Below are 24022 nucleotides of genomic sequence, written 5' to 3' on the forward strand. Positions count from 1 at the left end.
ACCTGGGTCCCGGAAGCAGAAAATGCTGCCCACCCCCCACTGCCACCAATCTGGCAGAGTGGAGCACCTCTCCCTGGGAGGCTGGCAGAGTTGGCATGTGCACACACACCCACACCCACGCAGCCCAGACACAACATGCCCACTGTGGTGTCATGTGCGCCCACCCGCTGGCACTGCAGCCAGGGTCCCACTCTCTCTCCACCTCATGGCTGCTTGGAGGGGGGCCCTGTGGAGGCTAGAGGAAGGGACGCCAATGTGTGATGGTGATGGGGAGGGGTGCACCTGGCCAGGTCGAGCAGTCTTGGGTAAAAGCTGGGTGCTCGAAATATTGCAGGTGCAGAGGTCAGTGGGGTGGGGGGGGGCTTCGAATCCCCCGGAAAAGTGAACACCTCACTGTCTGCTCCAGACCCGGCTTGACCTGTGCCCCTCAGCCTCAACCCAGAGCTCCCAACATGCCTGTACCACCCTGCCTGTACCATCTTTTTGAGATGCCCCTTCCACAGAGTGCTGTGCTGGTGTAGGAGCCACTCCACACCTCTGGCCCCCTCCGCCTCTGCTCCTGATTGGGAGGGTGCGGAGGTGGGGAAGTGCGTGCCTTCGTTCCAAACCAGGGAAGGTTGGGTTCTGATGGCCCAGTGCCTCCCTGCTGCCCCAGGGAGGCCAGAACACCCAGGAGAGCAGAGCCTGGGCGGACCGTGAACTGCAGCACCTGCTTGCTAGCCTCTCTCCTTTTCCAAGAATCAGCCATGGGGGTGACCTGGAAGGCCAGACTAGGGGGAGAGGGAGCGACTTCTGGAAAGAACCCTGTGGAAGAGGGAGCCAAACCCAGTTGTGAGGACCCATGGTGCCTGCTTGGACCCCCAACAAGCGGGCAGCTTCAGCTCATGGTGGGGGATCAGTGGGGTCCCCCAGGCTACCCTTTCTGTCTCTGCATAGCTCTGAGGGTTAGAAAAGCCTCCTCCCCCTCAGCCCAGATCCTATTGCTTGCAGCCATCAGCCACACAAAACAAGCCTGCTTCCTCTTCCACATGACAGCCCTTCAAATATTTGAAGACAGCTTGCCTGTCCCTGCTGAGCCCTCTCTCCTCCTCACTAAACATGCCGGTTCTTAGAACGATTCCTCAAACGCGATGGCTTCAAGTCCCCTTGCCATGCTGGGCACTCTCATCCACCCTGAGCTGCCCTGTTCACAGCACGGCTCCCAGACGGGAAGCCAGGAAAGACTGCCTCCCTCCCTGACCCCAACAGGCCTTCATTTCACCCAGGAGCAGGCACCAACCCTCCCCTCTGCACCCCTGTTTACATGGCCCCTCCTGCCTCCAATCAGTCACACCCGGACTTAGTGGGTCAGATGGATGCCACAGGACCTCCAACACCCCCGCTCCGCACTACATCTTCTCCAAAGACCCAAACATCTCCCAGTGACGCGCCTCTCCCCACATGCTGACGCTCACCACTTGTTCACATTCTTCAAAGCCAGCCTCCTCCGAGCAGCCTTCCCGGGTAGAACATACCCTGTGGCCTACCCGGGGCGACCTCCATACTCAGAGACTTTAAGCACTCCCTCTAGAGAATCTCTGAGCATTGCTCCATCACCCACTTCCCGTCCTACCTGCCAGGCGGGCTAGCAGCATGGAGAGGAAGCTGAGCACAGGAGGAGGGGTGTGGAGGGAGGTAGAAGGCCCCAGCCCCAGGCGAAAAGCAGCTGGCAGGAGCCCTGCCTCTGCCCACACTCTTACCTGCTCGTGGTATTCGATGCCCATGCTGAGTGTGTTGACCAGGATGGCGATCATGATTCCCCGGCCAAAGTACTTGCTGTCCACAATCTTTCGGAAGGTGTCACAGATTAGACTCCAGAAGGCCAGCACAGAGCTGGGCTCTGCATCTGGGCCCAGGCTCCGTTGCCGCCGGCTGTGGGGGTCCCGGAGGTCGCTGTGCTGGGCATCCTGTGTGAACTCATAAACTGCCTCGCTGTCTGAGTCAGGCATTTCACGGTCGGCAAGCTCCACCTCCCCTGCCCCAGCCCGGGCACAGTAGGGGCAGCTGTCTGGACCACAGGCTCCACTGTCTGCCTTCAAGCAAGGGCTGGAGATCTTGCAAGAGCTTTGGCAGGCACCTGGAACAGGAGAGTAGAGGTGAGAGGCTCCAGAGTCTCGTACCTGGGGCTTCCCCGCCCTCTGAGTATGTGTAAAATGAGTCAGGAGTCTGGGGTTGTTACAGTGATGGGGTGCTAGGCACTTAGTGGGCCAGGGGTGCTGAATGTCTGGCAAGGTGGGCAGTCTTGACCCACAAGATGCCCTAATGTCAATAGCACTTCATTGGCAGTCACTGCTGAGTGTTCTGGGGCTCAGAGAGGTGGCCTGGATGTCCTCTGAGGTCCTGGACAGCTCCTATATCCTAGGTGCCTTCAGCAAGGAGCCTCGCTCCCCTTCCCCTTCCCAGAAGCCAGGCCTACATCAACACTGTTCTGAGCAGCACTTTCCATGGGATCCTTAAGACACGGCCACACACGTGCACTTGCACACACACCCACACCAGACACGTGTACCTGCACACGTGCTCCAGATGCACACACTTGTGTACACACGTATACTATTTGCACACCACCATATGGGCACACATACATGCACATACCAACACATGTGTGCACAAACACATTCACACATGGCACATATGCCAGACATATGCACACATGCACACACACCAAGGGAAGAGGTTCATATCACACATGCACCTACACACATCAAGCACATGTGCACACAAATGCATATGAACACCAGACACGTGCATGCACACACACACACACACACACTGGACCCCTTCATGGACATAGACACATACACGCATACTAGATGCACTCGTGCGCACATACCCAGGGACCTAGCCCAAGACATCAATGTCCCTTTAAATCCAGTTTTGATCACAGAATATGAGAACCTCAGAGAGTACCAGGTAAAGCATGGATGTGGAAGCCCCCCTCTCAGGGCCTGGCCCCAGGTGGGCTCTCAGCGACATTTCCCCCTTGACTGCATCTGCACACAGGAGGGAGTCAGTAAGCACCACTGACAGTAATTATGGGCCCAGCCTTGCCTTTTACACAGGAGGAAATAAAAACGTGGGTGCATGTGACTGGCCCACGTCCCGTGGCAGGGTAGTGGAGGAGCTGGCATAGAAACCTTTCGCTCTGGGTTCTGTGATAGCACCTTCTGGTCCCAGCCCACATTCCCACGTAACATCCCCACGAATATCCCGCTGCTCCCCACGTGCCACATCCTTCCTGAAACACAGGCCGTGGGCTGCAGCTACAGTGAACCTGTCTGCTGGGGAGAGCCCGACGTCCCTATGTGTCTCACTGCCCCCACGACACTGAGAGTTTCACCCATCAGACAAGCAGCTCCCTGAACTAGGTCTCCCTGTGCGGAGGCAATGTGACTCAGGTTTAGCCAGTGGGGCATGAAGCTGGACACAGTCACACACCATTTCCTCTCTGAGCCTCACAACAAGGAGTCCCGAGTGTGGGCCCCGAGTCCGCCCCTCACCAATAGCAAAGCCTTGGGCATGTCATGCAATCCCCTCAAGCTTCCTCGTTCTCATCCACACCATGGGGATGCTAAGAAAGCCTATCACCTAATGGGTAGAGAGGATCCAATGGAATTTTGCCCGCAAAGCATGTGACAGGCACACAGCCATTGCTGTGTGCAACAGTTGCTAGCCATCACTGCAAACAGCACGAAGCAGGTGTTTATTACATGATAGTTACTGCTATTACAAATGTAGGAATTATGAGTTCCACTTTAGCAGATGAGAAAATCGAGCTCAAAGCAGGGATGTGACTGGTTGAAGGTGCCTAAGCCATGAGAGGCAGCATGAGAATATAAGCCCTGGTTCCTCTGACTCCAGACCCCCTAGTCCCCTCTGGGATGCCACCCAGTCCCCAGATGAGGGCACCCACATGCCTCCACCCAGAGTTCTCACCTGTACTCTGTGTCTCCAGCAGCTTGTGCATGGAGCTGTAGGGCCCGGGTGGGATGTTGAGGCTGGTGAGGGTTGGGGGCCCAGAGCTGGCAGCCACCTCTACTAGTGCCTTCTCCTTCAGCGTCTCCGGTGGAGGGCTGGTGTGCACGGTGGGATACACCTTCCCGCTGCCCACAGTCCTGCCGGATGCCTCAGATGGGGACCTGGGAGGGGGCGCCTGGCAGCGGACTGGCTCTAAGTGGCAGTCGGCATGGTAGAAGCTGTGCACAGACTCTGCGCCACCTGGGGGGCCCCCGGAGAGGGCAGGCGTCGAGGGTGGTGGCAGCATGAGCCGGCGGGACCCATTGGCATCCCTGTCCTGGATCTCCGGGCTGGCCCGGGGGGCCCTGAGCGTCCCATTGCCCAGGTGGTAGTGGTGGTGATGGTGGTGGTGGTGGTGCACCAGGTGGTGGACGGATAGGCGGCGGTGGGAGCGAGAGCAGCTGCTGCTGGGCTGGGTCACCTGGCCCCCGAGGGGTGCTGGGCTGCTGAGCAGCCCGGCCCGCACACCTGCTGCCCGAGAGACCTGAGCCAGCCTGCGGGCTGCCTTACGAAGGATGTACACCAGGTACTTGAGCAGCTCCTCATAGCAGCTGCCGGGCTCAGAGAAGCTAGCCAGGGTGCTGGCGTTGGACAGGAACCGCACACGCTGCTCCCGCATCAGCTGGCTTTCCCGCTGCTTGGTCTCTGAGAACTGCGTGGCAATCACCACCAGGCACAGGTTGATCATGAAGAAGGAGCCCACCTGTAGGGGTGGGGACAGGAAGAGGAGACGTCCTGAAGAAAAGTGAATCACAATGCCAGCCGCCACATACAGAGGAATTCCTATGAGCCAGGCACCACGTTCAGTTATTTTCCAAGCATTATCTCATTTTATTTTTAAGACAGCCTCAGGAGGTGATGCTATTGTAATCTCCATCAGACAGGTAAGGAAACTGAGGTCCACAGAGGTCAAAGCATTTGCCCAAGATCACTCAGCTAATTCAGAGCAAGGCTAAGACTGGAACTAAGCTCTATGAAATTCCAAGATGTTGCTATTGAACATGGTGTTATCCTGCAATCTCTCAAATTCCCTGTCCCTAAACATGCACACCTGCAGAGACGCAGCACCCCTTCCGCAATTTCCATTAGGAGTAGCGAATGCTGTGGAAATGAATGCAATATTAGGGACATGGGGTTTTCAAATTATACTGAGCCTTGAGATCTTGACGAAAACATCATTTACAAGACTCCTGCTTCTAGCCCCAATTCTAGCTGTGTGACTTTGGGCGAGAGACCCTTAGCCATGGGACCTCATATCCTCATCTGAAAACAGGGACCATTGGCTTTGTCTGTCCCCGTTTTCCCTGTGCCCCCCTCCCTCAGATGTGGGAGGGGCTGAACCCTTGACCCTACAGACTAGTCAGGCTGCCACCTGACTTGCTCACACTCCCCCAGTCCCCATCTCCACGCCTCAGTTTCCCCAGAACTCTGGAATGGCCATTGCTTGGACAACAATCCCAAATGAAGGAAATGAATATTTATGGTGACAAAGCAGATTTTTTTTTCTAGATCGTGTCCTAGTAATTATGATAATTAGCTTCACTAGTGTGATTCCAGAGAGCTGTTAGGAAAGATTTTTCAGGGGGTGTGTGGGAGGGTGGAAACTAGGCCCCTTATCTCCCTGTCTGCTTCCTTCCCCCTCTCCCAAGCCCAGGAGGGAAAGGGAGTGGGGATGGGGGGGGCCACACGGTGAGAAGACCCCACTTCCCTGAAGCACTGGCTTCACCCCTTGAGGTGGTGGCCAAGGATGGGAACAGGCCTCCAGCCAGACTTTGCCCCAAGCCTGCCCACTCTTCCGCACCAGGGGAAGTTACGCAGGCAGGAGGAGGTGGCCTTGGGGATTTACTCTTTCTCAGGGCCTACCCTCTGTCTCTCACTCACAGGGAGCTGCCTTATTTTGTCTTCATCTCTCTCTGGAGCTAGTCCTAGGTCCTGAGTAGATCTTAATCTTTCTTAATCTCTTTCTCTCAATGTCTGTCCCTCTGTCTGGCTCTGTCGTTGGCCTCTTGGTGACATGGAAGAAAGGCTGAACGTGGAGTCATTAGCCTGGGACTGAATTCTCAGCCCCAGCCGCTTACTTTCTGTGTGATCTTGGCCCAGTGACCCACCCTCTGGGGCGCCGAGTTCTCATTTAAGAGATGGGGACCACAATCCCTGCCCTGGCACCTCACAGGGGACGACGAGGATTAAACAGGCAGCAGATGTTACAGCATACGTCAGCAGTGATGCCCCACTCTTGGAGATTAATACACAGCATAGGCAAAGTGCCTGGTAGGGTCAGATAAATGAGGAAATGTCAGTTTCCTCATCTGTAGAATGGAGAGGATCATGGTGAGGATTAAATGCACCAGCACATTGAAAGTGCTTAGATCAGGGGCTGGCGCATAGTAAGTGTTCAATAAATATTAGCTCAAAGTGGTGGCAATGAAGTTATTAACTATGAATGGTAGTGATTAAAACTATTAAATATTGCTGCTTTTGCCTCCGTCTTCTGCCTTCTTAAAGTCTGGCAATTTCTGAACTGGCAGGAATAAGAGATCAGGCAGCATTTAATACCAATTGATCACTGATCAGAATTTTGGGTAGAATAATTCTTTATTTGCAAGCATTTCAGGATGTTTAGCCTCTCTCCCCTCCCCCAGTAACAAATTGCCAATTGCACTCCCCTTGTCCTTATAAAAAACAGAACTCTGTAAACATGCTTCAAAAACCACTGGATTCATTCAAAGGGATGAATTGAATGATATGTGAGTTATGTCTCAATAAAGCTATTAAAAAAATCAAAACCAGAATCACCCTTTCCCATTTCCAAATGCCCTCTGGGAGAGGTGGTATCATCTCAGGTTGAGAACCATTCATCTTACCCATGAAGAAACAGAGGCCCAGAGTAGTGCTGGAGGCCTCATGGAGAATGACTTGCCCAAGGTCCCAGTAGCAGTTAAGTCCCGCCTTGACCTTGGATTTCCTCCTGACTCTGCATCTGGTGTCCCTCCTACTATATGACGATGCCCTCTCTACAGGACTTGTCCTGAGAGCTAAAAATTTCAGACAGAGAAAACTATCCCCTCTCTGGACTGCCCCCACAGGTGTCCCCAGGATCGCCCATCCCCATGGGGATCTGAGGAGTCACTCACGATGATGAGGAGGATGAAGTAGATGAAATTGTAGAAGGAATGAGCATCCATCACAAAGTACATGATGTCGACCCAGCCCTCCAGCGTGATGACCTAGGGGGTGCAGAGGGGCAGGCTGACTATGGGCCCACCAAATCCTCCTTCAGTCTCCTCCAGAGGCCTTGACCCCCACCCCAACCCTGAGAGTGACCACTCCGATCCTGGGCTGTGTCCTGGGGCTGGTGTTCTGGGGAACCTCCCGGGGCCCAGGCTGCCCCACCTGGAAGATGGCGATCCAGGCATAGCCAATGTTGTCAAAGTTGATGGCGCCCTTGAAGGGGTTGTGCTCCCCCGCTGAGCAGTTGGTGTAGTACTGGTTCCAGTTGACACAAGTGGTGTTGCTGGAGCTGTTGTAGGCCTCATAGTCCAGACCGCAAGGTGGGCCACCGCCCCCCTCCCCACGCAGTGTGGGCACGCTTCTGCAGGACCGCATGCCGTTCTCGCGTGGCTGGGAGCAGATGAAGGGGCTCTCATCCTCGTTCTCTGTCTGGTAATAGCGCTCCAGGTCCACGCTCAGGGGACTGCAGGATGGGAAGGGGAACAGGGGTGAGGCTGGGGAGTGGGCTCTCCAGGGAGAGGGCCCAGGAAGGGAGAGATGGCACAAGTGCTCGAGGCACATACGGTGAGCAGGGCAGAACCAAGAATGGGGAAGGGACTGGGCAGGGCAGGGATTTATGGGCACCAGGAGCATGAGGCCTGAGTGGGGAAACTCCAGACTCAGGATGTTGGAAGGTCACATCCGGGAATAGCGGTTTTCAAATTCCGCTGCACATTAGGATCACTGGAGGACTTTAAAAAATCCTTACATCCAAGCTGAGTCCCAGAGCAATGAAATCAGAATCTCTGGAGGTGGCACCCAGGCATCAGTACTTTTTAAAACTCCCCAGGTGGTTCCAATGGGTAGCCAAGTTTGAGAACCAGATGTGTCTCAGATGTTAGAACAGATATGTCAGTAGCAACCGGAAGTGAGGAACTTGGGGGGGGGTGCCCAGCCCCATAACCACTCCCAGGTCCTCCCTGGACCCTGTCCACCACTCACAGGCTGAAATTCTCAGGTAGGAAGCATCGGTTCCGAAGCAGCCCTGCCCACAGCTGGACGCCAACGATGCCGAAGATGAAGAAGACGAAGAAGCAGAGCAGCAGGACGTTGCCCAGCATGGGCAGCGTGTCCAGCAGCAACGTGACGAGGATGCGCATGCCTGTGGGGGCAGAAGCCACGCTGGGGACACCAGGCTGGCCGGGCTAGGCTGACTGCCACGGCCCGGCAGCACTCCCGGAGGGGCCCCACCAGGGACTCTGAGGCTGAGACGGCCCGGCTCAAGCTGGAGGGGAGACCAACAGACACCTCTGACTCCCCAGATAGCCTCTGCAGCCCCTTGCCCCGACCCACTTCCCCTTGTGGCTTGCCCATAGTAATCTGCACAGTACCACCAACAGTGAGCTAGGGAAACTGTGGCCCCTCCTAACTCTCCCAACATCATCACATGTGGATAATATCACTCCCAATTTACAGATGAGAAGTCTGAGGCTCGGAGAAATGACTTGACTCACTCAGTATCACACAGCTGCTAAGTGTAGGTGCCGGAACTGGAACCCAGGCTTTGGCTTCTGAATCCCTCTCCAACACACACCCACGCCCGCACACACTCACACGCACACTCCCTACCTACTTCCTTCTCTCAACAGGCACAGTCACTTGACCTTTCTAAGTTATCACCACCAGAGTCATTAGGGAAACTGAGGCAGCGAACTCCAGGAGGAATGACAGCAGGCAGGAATCTCATTTTGAGAGCCAGCTCCTAGGCAGGGGCCAAGATACCCTGTACTTCACTGTGGCTCTGAGCCCTGAGCCCTGAAACTATTCCCCGCTTGGTCCAGATCCCCACATCAGGACCTGAAGAGATACAATACTGTCTTCTCAGAAGTCCCTCAATTTACAACCCCCTCCATAGGGAAAGCCACTGAAACCCCCTCCTCAAAAGCCCTGTTAGGGTTACTTCCCTCTCTCCGTACTCCAGGTCTAGAACCCAACCGGCCCAAATGGTCTGAACCAGCCCCCAGTCTGCCAAGCCCTCGTCAAGCAGACAGATCTCCAATGGCTGGCTTCACCCCCAAAGTGCCATCTATGGCCCCCTGCCCCCTCCAGGGCAAAAGCTGCTAAGCAGCAGCTAATTAACCCTCTTGGTGACTGCAGCGCCCAGCCCCGCCCCTGCCAGCCCAGTCTTCTCACTCAGTCTCCCTCCCCCTCCTCCTGCCCCATCCCCCTTCAGCTTCTCTGTGCTCCAACTGAGATCAATTCCTCAGGGTTTGCATTAAGGGAATTACACCGGTGGTTAGACAGAGGCCTATAAATCTGCCAGCCATCACCTGGGGTGGGAGAGGAGGCAAGGTATGCCCCTCTTCTGGAGCTCCTGTTAACATCAACACACCCCGAGCCCCAGAGGACACATTCAACAGCTCTGCCCTCCCAGGGGCAGCAGCAACATCACACACACACACACACACATACACACACACACACACACACACACAGCACAGGGGGCTGCTGCTACATCAGGTACACAAACAGGCACTGAGCCCCAGAAACATGCATTCCCCGCCAACCACCCCACTCCTAGGACCACAGCAGGGACCATCTGCAGCTTGTGTAGGTTGGGGAGTTGCAAAGGGGGCCTGAGCAAAGGGAGGGGGCAGGATGTAGGGGGAACTAGAGCTGCCAAAGCCTAGCTGGCTCCAGAAACCAATGCAGTTTAATTTAGATAATGGGCCCGGCAGTCACTGCAATGGGTTGGAAGGAGGCGGGAAGGAGGAAGGGGACAGAGGCTGAGGGTGAGACATGGAGTGGCCTTGTCTTGAGAGAAGTCACGTTCAGCGTGGCCAGCGTGTCTCACCAGCAAGAACCAGATTGCATGAGAGGCTGTTCTGGCTAGAAAACGCCATTAGCACCTTGCGTCCACTCCTTGCCTGTCAGCCTCTCCAGTCCCCATACCCCTATCCTCCCGGGGGGAGTGGTCATCTAGCTGAAGGGAGAGGGTCATCTGAGATGTTTCTGAGACTCTGACCTAAAGCCAGGCTAAAATGAGGTGGGGTTTTCCCAGGTAACTCCCATAGTGCCAGAGTCAGGAGTTCCATTTTGTTCCAGCAACCCTAGCTCCCCGCTGAGCCCTTCTCTGACGGTGCCTGTCAGGGGTCAGGTGAGGACACAGTGGTAGAGGTGGGGTCTGAGATTTCCACATTTCCTCCTGGGGCTCTCTTCAGGGGCTGAGGGCTGAGGGGTCACTCACTGGGCACCCGGTTAATGGCCCTGAGCGGTCGCAGCACACGGACTGTCCTGACAGCTGAGAAGCTGACGTTCTGCAGGTCCAGCGAGTACTCCAACATCCTGCAGGGAGGGGCCCAAAGGGAGGCCCTTTGAGTCTGAGGCCACGGTGGGGTCAAAAGAGGTCAATGAGGAATCCAGCTTTAGGGGCAGCGGGACAACCTCTGACTCCTTCTTCTTCTTCACCACGGGACCCTGAAGATCCGGCTCTCTGTCTGGGGGTCAAGGCTACCCCGAGACAAGGACAGATTGCCCATCAGAGAAGGGGGCAGAATTAGGAAGAAGGCCTTGGAATTTAGAATATAGGCTACAGTGCTAGAGGCAGGGCAGCCTCAGACCCTCAGGAGATAGCCAGGGAGAAAGTGGTGTTGTAACTGGGCTGGAGCCGAGAGGTCACAGGCCCAGAACCCTGGCCCTGGGGAAGGGACCGATCTGATCCATTGCTCTCCCACCCCAGCCCAGGCCCTCACCCTGCAATGACGATGAAAAAGTCAAGCCGGTTCCAAGTGTCTCCCAGGTAACACTTTTTCCCAAAGATGCCCAAGGCCACCATCTTCACCACCATCTCCACGGCAAAGAAGGCAAAGATGAAGTCATCAAAGGCCTGATGTGGGGACAAGAGGTGGCTGAAACTGAGACGTGGGTGAGGGAATACCCTCTAGTCCCACCCTAGCCCCCACCAGTTGGGTCAGGGCCTCTCGCAGAGGAGTAGGGGGTATTAAAATTAGGAGGGGCCAACCCTCCAACACACACACACACACACACACACACACACACACACACTCACCTGCAGGATCCGGCAGCGCTGGGAGTCACAGGCGATGTCCTCGCACGGCCGGAACATGCCCAGGGTCACGCAGTTGAGAAGGATGACCAACATGCTGATGCGCTCAAACCAGGTACTGGCAGTCAAGGAAACAGCTGGCCAAGGCTAGAGCTGAGGCCAGCCCCCCGACCCCGCCCTAACACCTCGTCCTCATTTACCTCCTGGCTCCATCTGAGGCTAAGTAGGTGTGGTGCCAGGGCCCTGACATACACATCAGACCAGCCCCCAGCCCCAGACTCCCCATCAGAGAAGGGGAGTCCCACCTTGGTCATCTCACCTCTCTGGACCCAGCTTCCTCATCTGTAAAGGAAGACAAGCCACAAATACCCTGACTATTTGCACAAGCCATTTGGGGAATAAATCGATCATGCCTGTGGAAATGCCAGACACCATGAGTTTGCTGCAGAATCTGAATCCTATTCTCCCTACCTCACAGGGTAGATGTGAGAAGCAAATGAGATACTGTATGTGAATGTGTTATACAAACCTAAAGTCGGATTATGCCTGCCTTACAGTTTACCAAGCACTTTCACACAATGCCACAGTTGATGCTCACAACAGCCCTGTGAAATATCCGGGGTAGATCATTTTCTTCCCCAGAACTTGAGGAAGTTGAGGCCCAGGAATGCCGAAGTCATGTGCTGAAGGTCACCCGAGAAGCCAGGATGAGACGGTGGTTTCCAAGCTCCTGACCTATGATAGCTTCCTCTGCACACCATAGCTGCTCATTCAGGCAGAACCGCCTGTCATGACCGCCCTGGCACTAGGTGGAAGGCAGACGTCCACAGCTGCAGTCCCCCCTGCTACAGCACCAGAGCCCGGGGCTCCCTCTTCCACCACCAGCCTCCCAACCTCTCAACACCCTCAAATGACCACTAGGCATATTCACACATTTAAATATTGAGGACCCATTATGTGTCAGGCACCATGCTGGGCATAGCTCCCAAGCCGTGCAGAGTGGACAATGTCTACCCCCTCCCCCAAGAGGCCATTGCCGCCATCACACCTGCTTGTGGCTTCCAGCCCAGACCAGCCAAAACAGCAAGCGGGAGAGAGGGGTTCTTTCTAAACCCTGGGTCTTTCCATACAGTGGATTCTATGGAGTGACTCATTTCCAGCCCATCAGCAGGAGAATGTACAAAACGGCCTCCGGACCTTAGAAGGTTCCAGGCACTGGACTCACAGTTAAATGACCAAGTATCCTGTTTTCTATAAGGAAAATATGAGAAGGGTGGGGAAGAGTAAAGAGGCTAGAAAAGATCAGAGAGCAGGAGATTGGGGAAAGGAGACCAGAGACCCCGTGGGGAATGGGGATGGGGGAGGTATTGTGGCAGCTCCTGGCATGACCCACCAAGCCAGACTCTGTAGGGCCCAGAGCAGGTGGAATCTTGCTTCTGGAATGAGAAGGCTTTGGCCAGGCATCAAGAGGCCAGCAGGAATATTCAGGAACCTACGGACCTTCCTCCCAGCTGGTCCCAGCCATAGCCCATCTCTGTTCTGACTCCCAAGCCACATGCCCTCCCCCATAGCCCATGACTCCCTCAAACCCCTGACAGCCCTCCCCCTTCTCTTCTCCACCACCCAGGCCCTTCTCCCCTAGACTCACATGCCTGCTTGCCACCTGTCCATGGTACCCCGAGAGTCCTAATGCACTGCAGTTTCCCTAACCCCCACCCCCTTACAAGAATAAGAGGGTTTAAAAAAAAGGTTCTAGGTTTTTGGGGGCAAGCAGATGACAGGGAGGAAATAAAAAGTGCTCTGTTTCCATGGAATTGTTTTTCTGAGTAGAGCTGGAGTGCAGTGGATCTCTCCCCAGAATGGGGGTCAGCCAGGGGTCACCCTGGAAAAAGGGGGACAGGAAGGGAGCCATCATTTGGAAAGGGAAAGACACAGTTACCCTCAAGAACTGGTCTGCTTTCCCCATGCAGGTCCCCTCCTCTCCTCTGCAGGGAAACGGGGGTCTGGAAGGAGCCCATGTGAGTAAATGTCTCTGTGTGGAGGGAGTAGATCTCTGAGGAACAGGGGCTCCCAGGACATCTGCTTGGACCCCTCTAATGGCAGAGTTCCACCATGTTAGTCATCTGTGCACTTGTTGACCTCCCCTGCTGAGCTGGGGCTCCTGACAGGCAGGGGCATTCTGATATGTCTTTAGATCCCCTACGGAGCTTGCTGTAGTGCCTGGCATGGAGCAGATGATCAATACTTGGGAAGACTGAATGAATGAATGAAAGAATCAACCAATCAATCAGTCTCCCTGCCTAGAAGCCAGACGTGTGTCCCCATTCAGGTTTTCCTGCCTTGTTTCCCTTGATAGAGGTGAACTGCTTATAACTGGGGGAAGGTACAGAAGTGACCCCACAGAGGAGCTGCCCCTCTTTCTGTCCCCACCTTACCCAGGCTCAGACTGGAGGCCTCTTACAGGCAAAGTCTGCCCCCAAATAACCTCATGCACAGCTCTTGACCATGTCAGCTCCTTCTTAAGGGTCCCTTGGCAATTCAGCCTACTTCCAAGTAACATCCTGCCCACCCTGTGCAGCTCTCCTTCCACGTCAGGTAAGCATAAATGGACAGGCAAGAGACCAAGGCACATGACAATTTGGTACAATCTGAATAGAGGAATAATTAATGGGGGGGGTCTTTCACCCTTCTCAGAGTAGGGCTCGTTTCCTTGGGAACATGGCAGTATGTCACTGTGTGATGTTCTTCTGTTGCCATAACGACAGGAGGATGTGTCACCAGGTGGTGTGGATTTGTTGTCATGGTAATTAAAGAGACCCCTCTCACATGATCTCCCCTTACTGAGGCTGTTGTCTTGTCCTTATGCAGGGCAGGAGAATCAGGGAGACCCACAGGTTATCAGGTTGGGGGGAAACCATGTGACAGATCCCCATGGTAACCAAGGGAACGGGGGACACTGGTTGCCATAGTGACTATGAGAGACCTGTGCAGTCACATGTCTACTGTTGCTATGGTGACTGTCCGGGCTGGAGTGGATCCCAAAGAGGGGGTAGGAGAGGGGAGGATCTTTCTTCTCCCCACAACCCACCATCAAAAGCAGAGAAAAAGGAAACGGCAGGGAGAGGAACCCCACTTCCATCCCTCCTCCTTTCCTCCCTCCTGGGAGAGAGAACTAGAGCATGTTATCTCCACAAATGAGTCCTCTGTGTGGGGCTTTATCTAGATAGAGCCCTTGCTTAGCCTGGCAGCCGCAAGGTTGAGGAAAGTAGGGAGAGGAGGGGGGTGGCTGGGACACCTCTAGGGGCACAGGGGCTCTGGGCATGAGCTGAGAAGGGAAGCAGGCCCTCCAGCTGCCCCATTCCCACCTAGGAGCCTGGAAATGTGAGACTAAGGAATATTGAGGAGAAAATGGGCCTGGACCCAGGAGTCCTGGCCTTTTAGTAAATGAGGAGGTAGGGGGATAGGTCCTTGCCTCACCCATCCCACAGAGAGGCTCCTGGTGTCTATTGGATTCGGCAACCCCTAGGGTAACAGGGGATGTAGGGGCTCCGCCCTGCTCCAAAGCTCAAAGGGGGATTCCCCCAGCAGAACCCTCCCCCCCACAAGCCTATTTCCCTGTGGTTCCCCCCTCACCACGCTTCAGTGCGTGGGTGTAGGGGGAGAGAGGCTTCCAGCTGAATTGAAAACTGAAGCTCACAGAAAGGCAGCCGGCTCCACCCAGAGACAGAGACATGAGACACAGAGACATAAGAGAGACGGCCCGCTGGAATCTTTGGAAGGGGAAATAGGCCAGAAATCTGATTCAAACGTCTGTGACTCTGTGTGTGTGTGTGCGCGTGTGTGTGTGTGCGCGCGTGCGCATGTCTTCGTGTGAGCAGTTGTGTCTGTCGCCATCCTGGCTGAGGCAGGCAGGGCGGGGTGAGTGCTGGGCGGGAGCAGGCGAGGGTGAGGGGGGGCTGTGTGGTGGGGGTAATCCCAGGAATGGCTCCAACTGGCACTACGGGTGATGGGGAGTCCCCCAGCAGAGCGGTGGAGCAGAGCGGGTGGGAAGGAGTATGTGTGTGACCCAGAAGGAAAGTGGGCCTGGGGCAGAAACCATGCCAAGCGGTGATCTGGCCCCCCTCAATCCCATTCAATTCTCCAGCCCCAGCCCTTCTCCCCAGAATCTCCTCTGGCGAGCTTAGGGTTTGGAAATTAAATTGGACGAGGGAATTGATGAAGAGACAGGAAGAACACTCCCCCCACCATTTCCTCTGAGGACAGAAATGGAGAATTCTCCCTAGGTAAGAGAAATAGGCAGACTTAGGGCATTGGGACAGTGTGGCAAGGAAGGCTCCAGAAACTCCTGTGCCCCCACCCTTCTAGAGGGACACACTCAGACACACAGAGTGACGCACAGTCACTCACTCACACTCACTTCTGGAAGCCATTAGGGCTCCTGCCGTTCAGGCCTCCCCCCCTCCTCCCCCCACTCCTGGCAGGCTCCCTTCTCCCCCTCTGGCCCCCCTCCCACTCCCCCTCTCTCGGCATCCCAAATGCCAGCCTGTGATTTCCAAATGAGAAAAAGCTGTGCTGGGCTCTGAGCTTGGAGAAACTCCTACACAAACTTCCAGATGTGACACAACAGCCAGAGAGGGAATGCAGAGGAACTCCTCCCCGAGAGGGGAGCGCGCTCCCTCACACTTGCAGGAACACATATTGGAAAGGCCAGCATGCTCCCCTCCGATCTGAGGCAGGGGTGACTGTCTGCCAGTACCCCTGCTCTCCACACCAAAGCTTGCACTTCTGAGCCTTTTGCTGTCCTCCCTTGCAACACACATACACACACACACACACACACGCACACTTCCTACCTGGGTCTAGATCTCCTCTCTAGGAAACCTGGTCTCTTAGAAAGGAGAGGCCAAGAAGTAGAATGTGCCAAGAAAAGCCTAACTAGCTTCAGTTAGTTGGGGGTGGAGGGGAGTGTCCTTATGTCCCTCCGGCTCAGCGGTGTAGAGGGACCCTCCTGAAGCCTGCGGGGAGTCACAGATACCACAAAGAGAAAGAGGGAGGCCCTGGAGGCAGTTCAGAGCCCCTCTGGCAGCAAAAATACAGGTGTCTCTTGGTACTTGGGTAGGACGGCAGTGGTGAGGGGCACAGCTTAGGCAGTCCCCTGCCAAAAAATTGTTGTCAACCCATCCTCAGCCAACCCAGGCTTCTCCAGACCTAGTAATGCTGATGCCCCACACCCAACAACCACTCCCCTGGGGGAAGCTGCTCCCCAACTCCCAAGGTGAGTGCTGTCCTCCCACCTCTAATCCCCATGCCAGGCCTCAACACTTGCCCCCGTCCAGACCACTCAGTGAAGGAGTCTGCCTCCAGACCCTCCACTAGCACCTGGAGATAGGGCAGGTGAGAAGAGATGCTAGCCTGGAGGTCTGTTTTCAGGGAGAGGGGAGAGAAGAGCTCTCTCTACCTCCCCTGGGACCCTCGAGAAGGAGGACGTAGAGGTTGATGCTTTTTCCCATTCGTGGAAGGGGTAAATGATTAGGGGCAGAGAGGAGAGTTGCTCAGAACCCATCCTTTCCAGCCATATCGTTCTCCATCTCCATCCCCGCCTGGGAGAAAGGGGCCTGGGGGTGGGGGCTCAAACCTCAAGATTGTGCCTATTCAGCAGGAACACAGACCTCTGAGGCCTGCACCTCTCTTTCTGCAGCTCAGAGAGAAAGGAAGAAGGGGCAGTGGATGAGGAGAGGGTGTGATGAGGGGAACTTCCCAAAGACCCACAAGGTGTCAAGAATGGGGGTGGGGGGGCCACAAGCTCATCCCTGCTTTGCACACTAGAGGCAGCAGAGCTGCAGAGAGTGAGGGCGGCACCAACCTTCCAACCCCCCTTCCCCAAAGCAGAGTCCCTGCTAGGCTTGCAGGGGCTACAAGGGAGACCTGGGGTCTCCCACCCTGGGTCTATAAGAACCTCTGAGCTGGAAGGAAGGAGCCCAGAGAAGCTGTCCAGACCTGAGACAGCAGCAACACCTCCCCTCCACCTTTCCTTCCCCCGGTGGCAGGACCCACAGGGGAGCTTGGGGCCAGGCGTCCGTCAAGTGGCGCTTTGAGCTAGGGTCTGACTGGGTTGGGGTCTCCCCTACCACTCCAGCCTGGGCAGACAGGGGGCAGTGCTAAATCCATCTCCCTGGAATGTGGGGCTTGCATTCCCCAAACCTATCTGCGGAGTCTACACTGGGGTGGTGGACCCGAGTCCTCCTTAGTGAACACACTCACAGTATTACTGTCCCCCCCAATACTTTCGCAGGCCTGCAGTCCCCCATACCTGGTCTGCAGGAGCACTCTTTATTTGTGAAAGGGGAGGAGTAACCTGGACCAGCTTAACCCCATCCCCCACTTGCTAAAAAAGCTCTTGACACAGTCTTTCCCTCCACAAGAAAAATCCAGCACAAAACTCCCCATCCCAATCTTATGCATCGAATGGTGATCGGGTAGGAGGCACCCGCGGCACTGGGCTCTAGCGGAAAGGGGCTCCACTCCCAGCTCCGGGGGCAGACAGCTCCCCTCCACCACATCTTGTTCTCATTCTGCGCCCCTGACATCAGCCGCCGCCGGAATCTCCTTGTTGTGCCTCCAACCCGCGAGGTGGGGGGTGAGGTGGGCCAGGACCTGGTCCCCGCCCCCCAACATTTCCCTCTGGGTCAGTAAAAACCTCAGCCTCAAGGACCAGGTGGGGGGATCAGACCCTAGAATCCGCCGCAAACTTTGGGGCGGGGGAAGGAGGGAAACCCAGGAGATTGCGGTCCCCCCGCCTCCGTCCCCGCAGCTTCCTCCCCACCGCCCCCACCCCCCCACACGCCCCCCCCCCCCCCACCAAACTCGGAAACCAAACCCAGCTCGCTAACCGGCGCGGGCAGAGTACAGCTCCCAGGCTCCCGAAGCTTCCCACATCTGGAGGATGACGACCCTCCCCTGCCCACATCTGGAGGGCGTCCAGCTGCGAGCCAGCGGGGCACAGCTCTCTTCTCCTGGCCTGGATCCCACCCCCCACCCAGGAGGACTGAGGTGTGTGTACGCAGGTGGGGTAAGCCCGGGTTACCGACAAGACCTGCTCGCGTCTCCGCTCCCACTCTGGTGCCCCCTCCCCTCCCTGGCAGCCCCCCTCTTATCCGCCCACCCTCCGGGCTCACTTCTCCGACTCACCTGGTGGTGGGTTCTCTTCCCCCCGACCCCCGGCGGTGGGCCAGTCCCCCTTCCGACCCCGCGCCTGGCCGTCGTGCCCCGAAGGATATGGGTTACAGACCGTGCGGAGACACCAGCTCCGCGGGCGGCTGTCCTGGCTCAAGTAGAAGAAAACCACCGGGGCCAGCGCCGGGTACGGCAGCCCCTCCGCCTCGGAGTCCGCGCTGCCCGGGTCCTTTTCTGCTGACCCCGGCCCCGGCCGGCCCCCGGCCCCCGACAGGTCGTTGAGCCGCATGAAGCTCCGGGGCTGTCCTGACTCCTCGGCGCCCGCTCCATCCTCCTCCTCGTCCATCCTCTGGCCAGCCGGGGCCCCAGGCGGTCCGGAGAGGGGCAAGCGGCGCCCCTCCGAGGAGGTGTCCTCACGCAACCCGGGGGCCCCGGCGGGGGCACATCTGGGGGGCTCTAGGGCGCAAGCTGAGCCCCCGGGAGGGCCAGTTCAGCCCAGCTCCCCCTGCCCGCAGGGGCATGCTGCCCGCGGGGCGCCGGGGCGCAGGGAAACCCCGCCCGGCGCGAGTCCCGCTTCCCCTGCGCCCCTGGGGCTCCCCGGGCCAGCCGGCCGGCTCCCCCTCACTTTGTTCCGGCTTCTTCGCTTCGCGCCCAGGCTCCGGTTGCCGGATTCGGCGCTACCTTCGGCGAAGCCGCCCCGAGAGGGCGAGCGAAAAGGGGGGCAACGGCAGAGGGCGGGGGTCCGGGGAGGGGCGCCCCCTCTTCCCGCGGCGCAGCTGGAGCCGGATCTAAGGGGTCAGCATCGTCCCGGCTCCGCGCCAGGCGGCGGGGGAGGGGAGGAGGGATCTCTTTAGGGGTGGGCTTGGAGGGGGTGGGGGCGGCTCCTTCCCCCGCCCCGCGGCGGGCTCACTGTCCGGGAGGGGCGGGGAGACAGTGGGGGGCAGTCCCGGGCGGGAGTGGAGGCGGAGATGCCGCCGCCGCAGCCGCCGCGGTGGCTGCCGCTGCCGTAGCTGTCGCCGGCGCCACTGCCTCCTCCTCCGGCCGAGACGCGGAGCGAGCGAGCGAAAGCGGCGGCGAGGAGCCCGGCGCACACCACAGCTGGATCCCTCACTCCAACTTCAAGCCTCGGCCCCGCCCCCAGACATCCCCGCAGCCAATCGCCGGACGCCGCCGGCCCCGAGCCGAGCGCCCATTGGCCGTCCGCCGTGGCAGTGCGGGCGGGAGCGCAGGGAGAGAACCACAGCTGGAATCCGATTCCCACCCCAAAACCCAGCACCGCCCCTCTCCCCTCCCCTTGCCCCTGGGTCCGCTCCCGAAGGCTGGAGCCAATCAGACTGCTGCCCAGACCGAACCCACTTTCCTATTGGCCGTTGGGGTCTTTGGGACTCCCTTGGAGGGAGCCCGAAGAATCAGAGTATTCGGCGCGGGGTCCTGGCGTAGGGCCGCAGGCCCCAGGCATCCTTTGTCCACGACCCCTGATTTGGGCAGCAGCCGGAGGGCGGAGCTCAGCTCTGGGCGGGCCTGGGGAAGAAAGGAGACAGGCGGCACGGGGGTGAGGGTTGTGACCAGGGGGTCCCAGAGCGAAACCCCAGGTCTCCACCTGGTTAATCTCCCACCCTGGAGTTGAGCTTGGCTGCGGGACTGGGGAAGGGAAGGAGCGGAGCTGGATGTCCTGGGGGTGGGGCTTCAGGCTGGAGGGGCCCAGTCTTGGAGAAACGGGCGGAGCTCGAGAAAGGCTAGGGTAGGCATGGTCTAGGCGTGGCCTCCACAAATCTCTCGGGCTTATTGGTCATGCTCCCGAGTCAATTTTGAGACTTCGACCCTGACCTCGTAACCCTAACCCGCTGGACCTGACCTCAGTTGACGCTCCTGGGCTTCATCCCTTTGCCCCTAGGGACCTTTTGAAGGGCGTGAACTCCACGCAGGGGCTTCGTGCTTGAACACGTGGCCCCAGGCAGGTCGCGCTGGACCGCAGAGCCCGGATCTCCAGGAGGGTCTGCGGAGCAGAGCGAGGACCCCTAAGAAGGAACCTGTGGGGGTCTCGAGTGTGTGGGAGGGGGCGGAAGCACAGAGCTGGGCTTTATCGACTCGACCTTCAAAGTCCCCACCACCGCCACCCCCCAACTTCGTGCCTCAGTTTCTTTTAAGTTCCTATGTGGCTTAGGGAAAGAGTGTCCGCGGAACTGGAACTTCGCGGGCCTGCCGCCTTCACTCACCTTCACCCTACCGGCAGCGGGCCCTCGTGGGTTTGCGCTTTCCACGCGCGCACACGCACGCGCAGACCCCGGCCCTTGCCCCGCCTACCTCCCCGAGTTCTGGGGCTCAGTCGGCTCTAGCTCTCTCCTGCCGCGGGAGCCACTCCAGAAGGATGTGCGTACCCAGGAGCGGAGCGCCGCGGGTGTGCTGGGCGCCGGTGGAGGGGGAAACAGCGAGGATTAGACGCCGGGAAGCACTTCCCCAACATCTGCGAGAGGTAGACACGGCGGAACCTAGTGGGTCAGTCAGTTCCCTCTCCGGAGATTTTGGGACGCTTGCGCCACTGCGGAGAGGCGGAGGGATGGGCGGGATGACCTCCATCACCACCCCTCACGTTGCTGAGGCCATCACCCCTGGGCGTTGTTCACTCTCCTAAGGCTGCGCCACCCACGCAGCCCCCGCGCACCTCCCGCCACCGCAGAGGGTTGGGGTCGTCTCAGTTCCCGCCCCGGCCGATGGGGAGAGGGGATGGGGGAAGTGGCAGAGTGGCTGCTGCGCTGTCGTCTCCCTGGTTGCCCTTTCGCCGAATCCATGCACCGAGTTGTGTAAATGAGGCCGGGCGGGCTCATTTGCATTTCATGCTAATGAGCAGATCCCCTAAGTGCCTTTTTTTCCTGGCGGGAGTCTCTGCTCTCATTCTGAGTATGCGGCGGCTGAGTCTTGAACCCCGTGCGGTCTTCTGGGAGAGGGGGGCTATTTATGGTTGCTCCGCGCGTCTGACACCTTCTTCCCTCCCGAGAGGCCGCAGTCTGCCGGGTCGGCCTGCCCTTCCCGCCAGGATAGAGGCCCCGGGGCTGGCGCGAGAAGTAGGGACGCTCATCACCCCTTCTTTGCGGAGGGGAAAATGAGGACAGAGAGGCTGGCCCAGCCCAATGATCAGGTCCCCTGGTGGTCAGCAGGCCCCACACCCTCATCCATCATCCCGGCCACCCCTGGGCTCTGGACTGAACTCTGTTCTAGAACATGCCCGAAAGGAGGGCAGGCACAAACGCACCATCTAGATAAATTGAGATCCACATGCACTTCCCTGGGTTCAGGACCTAGGGGAGACCGGCCACGCAAGACAGGATCTGATCCCTGAACTCGGCATGTTGGGGCTGATGGCCAGTCGGAGATGCTTACCCTTAGCCTGAGTGCCAGAGAGGAGGCAGAGGCAGGACCCACAGGGAAGGCAAAGAAGACCTGAAACCATCTTTATTTAACTCCAGCCCTCCAAGCCTCAGCTCTGACATCACCTCCTCAGAGTGGCCTTCTTTCCAGCAAGTATTTCAATGCCACTTAAGTGCCAAGGTGCTTAGGATACAGCACCGAGCCAGACACAAGTCTGGAACTTCACAGCACTTAGCCCAGGCTGGGATTATATGTTTGTGTTTGCAGTAATGAAATGATCGTCTCTCCATCTAGGCTCTGTGTTCCCAGAGGGGCTATGTTCATTTTGCTCACTAGGGCCTTGTCTAGTGTCAGGCACAAAGTTGTTAGGTGAATGAATGACCTCAGGCAGGGAAAGGGAAACAAAGGGACAAGAAATTCCTTTCTTTGGGCCTCAGTTTCCCAACAAAGACACTAAGCCTAACTAAGAGCTTTTCTGGGTTTGAGGAAGAACCCCCCCATATATACCCTGCTCAGCCAGCCCCTCCAGCCCCCTCCAGCCCTGCCTTTACCCCTCCCTCACAGCCCATCTGGCTCCCTGCGGAGCTAAGATAATCTTCCCATCTGTGATACCCTTTGCTCAGGGATGATACAACCATTATCCCATTTAGTCACCTTAACAGCCCTGAGAGCTGGGTGGGTGGCCCCCCACCTTTCAGATAAGGAAGGGGGGTGCTCAAAATGATGAAGTTACTTAAGTGACTGCCCAAACGGTATGGCCCTGTCTCCAGTGACCCTGGCCCACAGGTGTTCCGCTGGTAGAACCGGGTGCACACTCAAGAGGGACCAGCAAAGGGGAAGGGATGCTGCAGGAACTCTTATAATCCTGCTTCTGAGTGAGATTTATGTGGGACCCTGCCCCCTTTAGAAATTCGAGCACTCCTGGGAGAACTAACCCTTTAAGGGGGTAACTCCTTCTTCCCAACCCATTTACAGAATCCCATCATCCCGTGCACATCTCATCCCAGGAGGGAGAGAGGAGCTGCCGAGCAGAAAGCAGACTGGCTGCAGGGACAGAAGACACCAAGGGCACCCTCCCCCCACAGCTATGCCTGGACCTCCTGCAAGAAGAGGAAGCCTTAGGGGTCTTTATTGTATCCTCAAGACCCCAGAGAGAAACAGAAGTGCTGAGGGGTCACAGGCAGTTCTCTTACCCTCTCTGGGCCTCGAATATTTATCCATAGGAGGCTGAAAGTACCTGCCTCGCAACTCATTCATGAGGGTCAATGGGACGACAGTGGCAAGAGGGCTTGGCACACTGCCCAGACTGTTCCAAAGCCAGGGCTGGGGCTGCCAAAAAGGCCACCTGTGCTTCACCATGCTCCATCCTCCCTCCCTTCCACCTCCCCAGGCCGGGCTCCACTTGTCCAGCTCTCTGACTTCCTGGCAAGGTTGAGTGGGCTCCAGCTAGGAAGGGGCCAGCTGACCTTGTTGGCCGGAGCACTAATCCCCTCCAGATGGGCCGGTGGCTTGCACTGAGGGCCTGGCTGCCCAGACAGAGCTGACTCTGGTCCCAGTGACCATGTGTGGCTATGTGTGACCGTGTGAAGGGAGCAATTCCATCCAGTCTCCCGGTTCCTTCCTGCTTCACTCCTCCCCACTGCTGACATCCCCCACAAGCAGTGGCCCCATGAAGGCCTTCTTGTCTCTAGTAGCCTCTTTTGGCTCTCTATGTTGCTTAGCTGGGAGGCTGAGGATGCCTGGCACAGCCGATTCCCAAAGGCCTCAGAGGGACAGCTCCTCCCCCTGCTTCCCCCACCCCCTGTCAGCTCCATCACTCTGCACCTGCCCTTCCCAAAGCATGTGTCCCAGTCCCCATCCCTCAACCCAAGGAAGCTAGACGGGGTTTCTGGAGCCTGGGAAGATGTATGTGTCAAGGACAGGACTCAGGAGCATTTCCCAACATTTAGGGGAAAGGATGAGGTCACAGGAAGGCTTTCTCTGCAGCAAGAAGGACTCAGATAGATTTGGGGAAGGACTTCCAACCCAACAGATGTTCCAAAAGAAAGAGAACTCTTTCTTTGGACCAGCTTGTATGAAAGCAGACGAATGGACAACATGACCTCCTGCAAGGAGGCCTTGCTTCCATCCTTTCGAGGCTGGGGCTAGATG

General features: G+C 57.3%; 1 protein-coding gene across 19 annotated transcripts in view; it reads right to left on the reverse strand.

Annotated features, from left to right (window-relative positions):
* The window catches only part of CACNA1G (calcium voltage-gated channel subunit alpha1 G), a 66556-nt gene extending 46952 nt beyond the window's left edge, over positions 1-19604 (reverse strand). For 12 of the 19 annotated variants that reach the window (XM_054460106.2, XM_054460104.2, XM_054460101.2 and 9 more), the window contains exons 1-9: positions 18610-19604; positions 11336-11447; positions 11019-11152; positions 10514-10611; positions 8269-8428; positions 7450-7750; positions 7191-7283; positions 3976-4759; positions 1740-2116 (exon numbers count right to left, since the gene is read on the reverse strand). In XM_054460106.2, coding sequence (XP_054316081.1) covers positions 1740-2116; positions 3976-4759; positions 7191-7283; positions 7450-7750; positions 8269-8428; positions 10514-10611; positions 11019-11152; positions 11336-11447; positions 18610-18851 — 2301 coding nt within the window. In that variant the 5' untranslated portion in view covers positions 18852-19604. Of the gene's footprint in view, positions 1-1739; positions 2117-3975; positions 4760-7190; positions 7284-7449; positions 7751-8268; positions 8429-10513; positions 10612-11018; positions 11153-11335; positions 11467-18609 lie in introns of those variants that run through there. The other 7 variants (XM_063656990.1, XM_063656988.1, XM_063656987.1 and 4 more) reach the window with 3 other exon arrangements.
* Between the last annotated feature and the right edge of the window lie 4418 nt (positions 19605-24022).

The sequence above is a fragment of the Pongo pygmaeus genome, chromosome 19, assembly GCF_028885625.2.
Source record: "Pongo pygmaeus isolate AG05252 chromosome 19, NHGRI_mPonPyg2-v2.0_pri, whole genome shotgun sequence".
Taxonomy (NCBI): domain Eukaryota; kingdom Metazoa; phylum Chordata; class Mammalia; order Primates; family Hominidae; genus Pongo; species Pongo pygmaeus.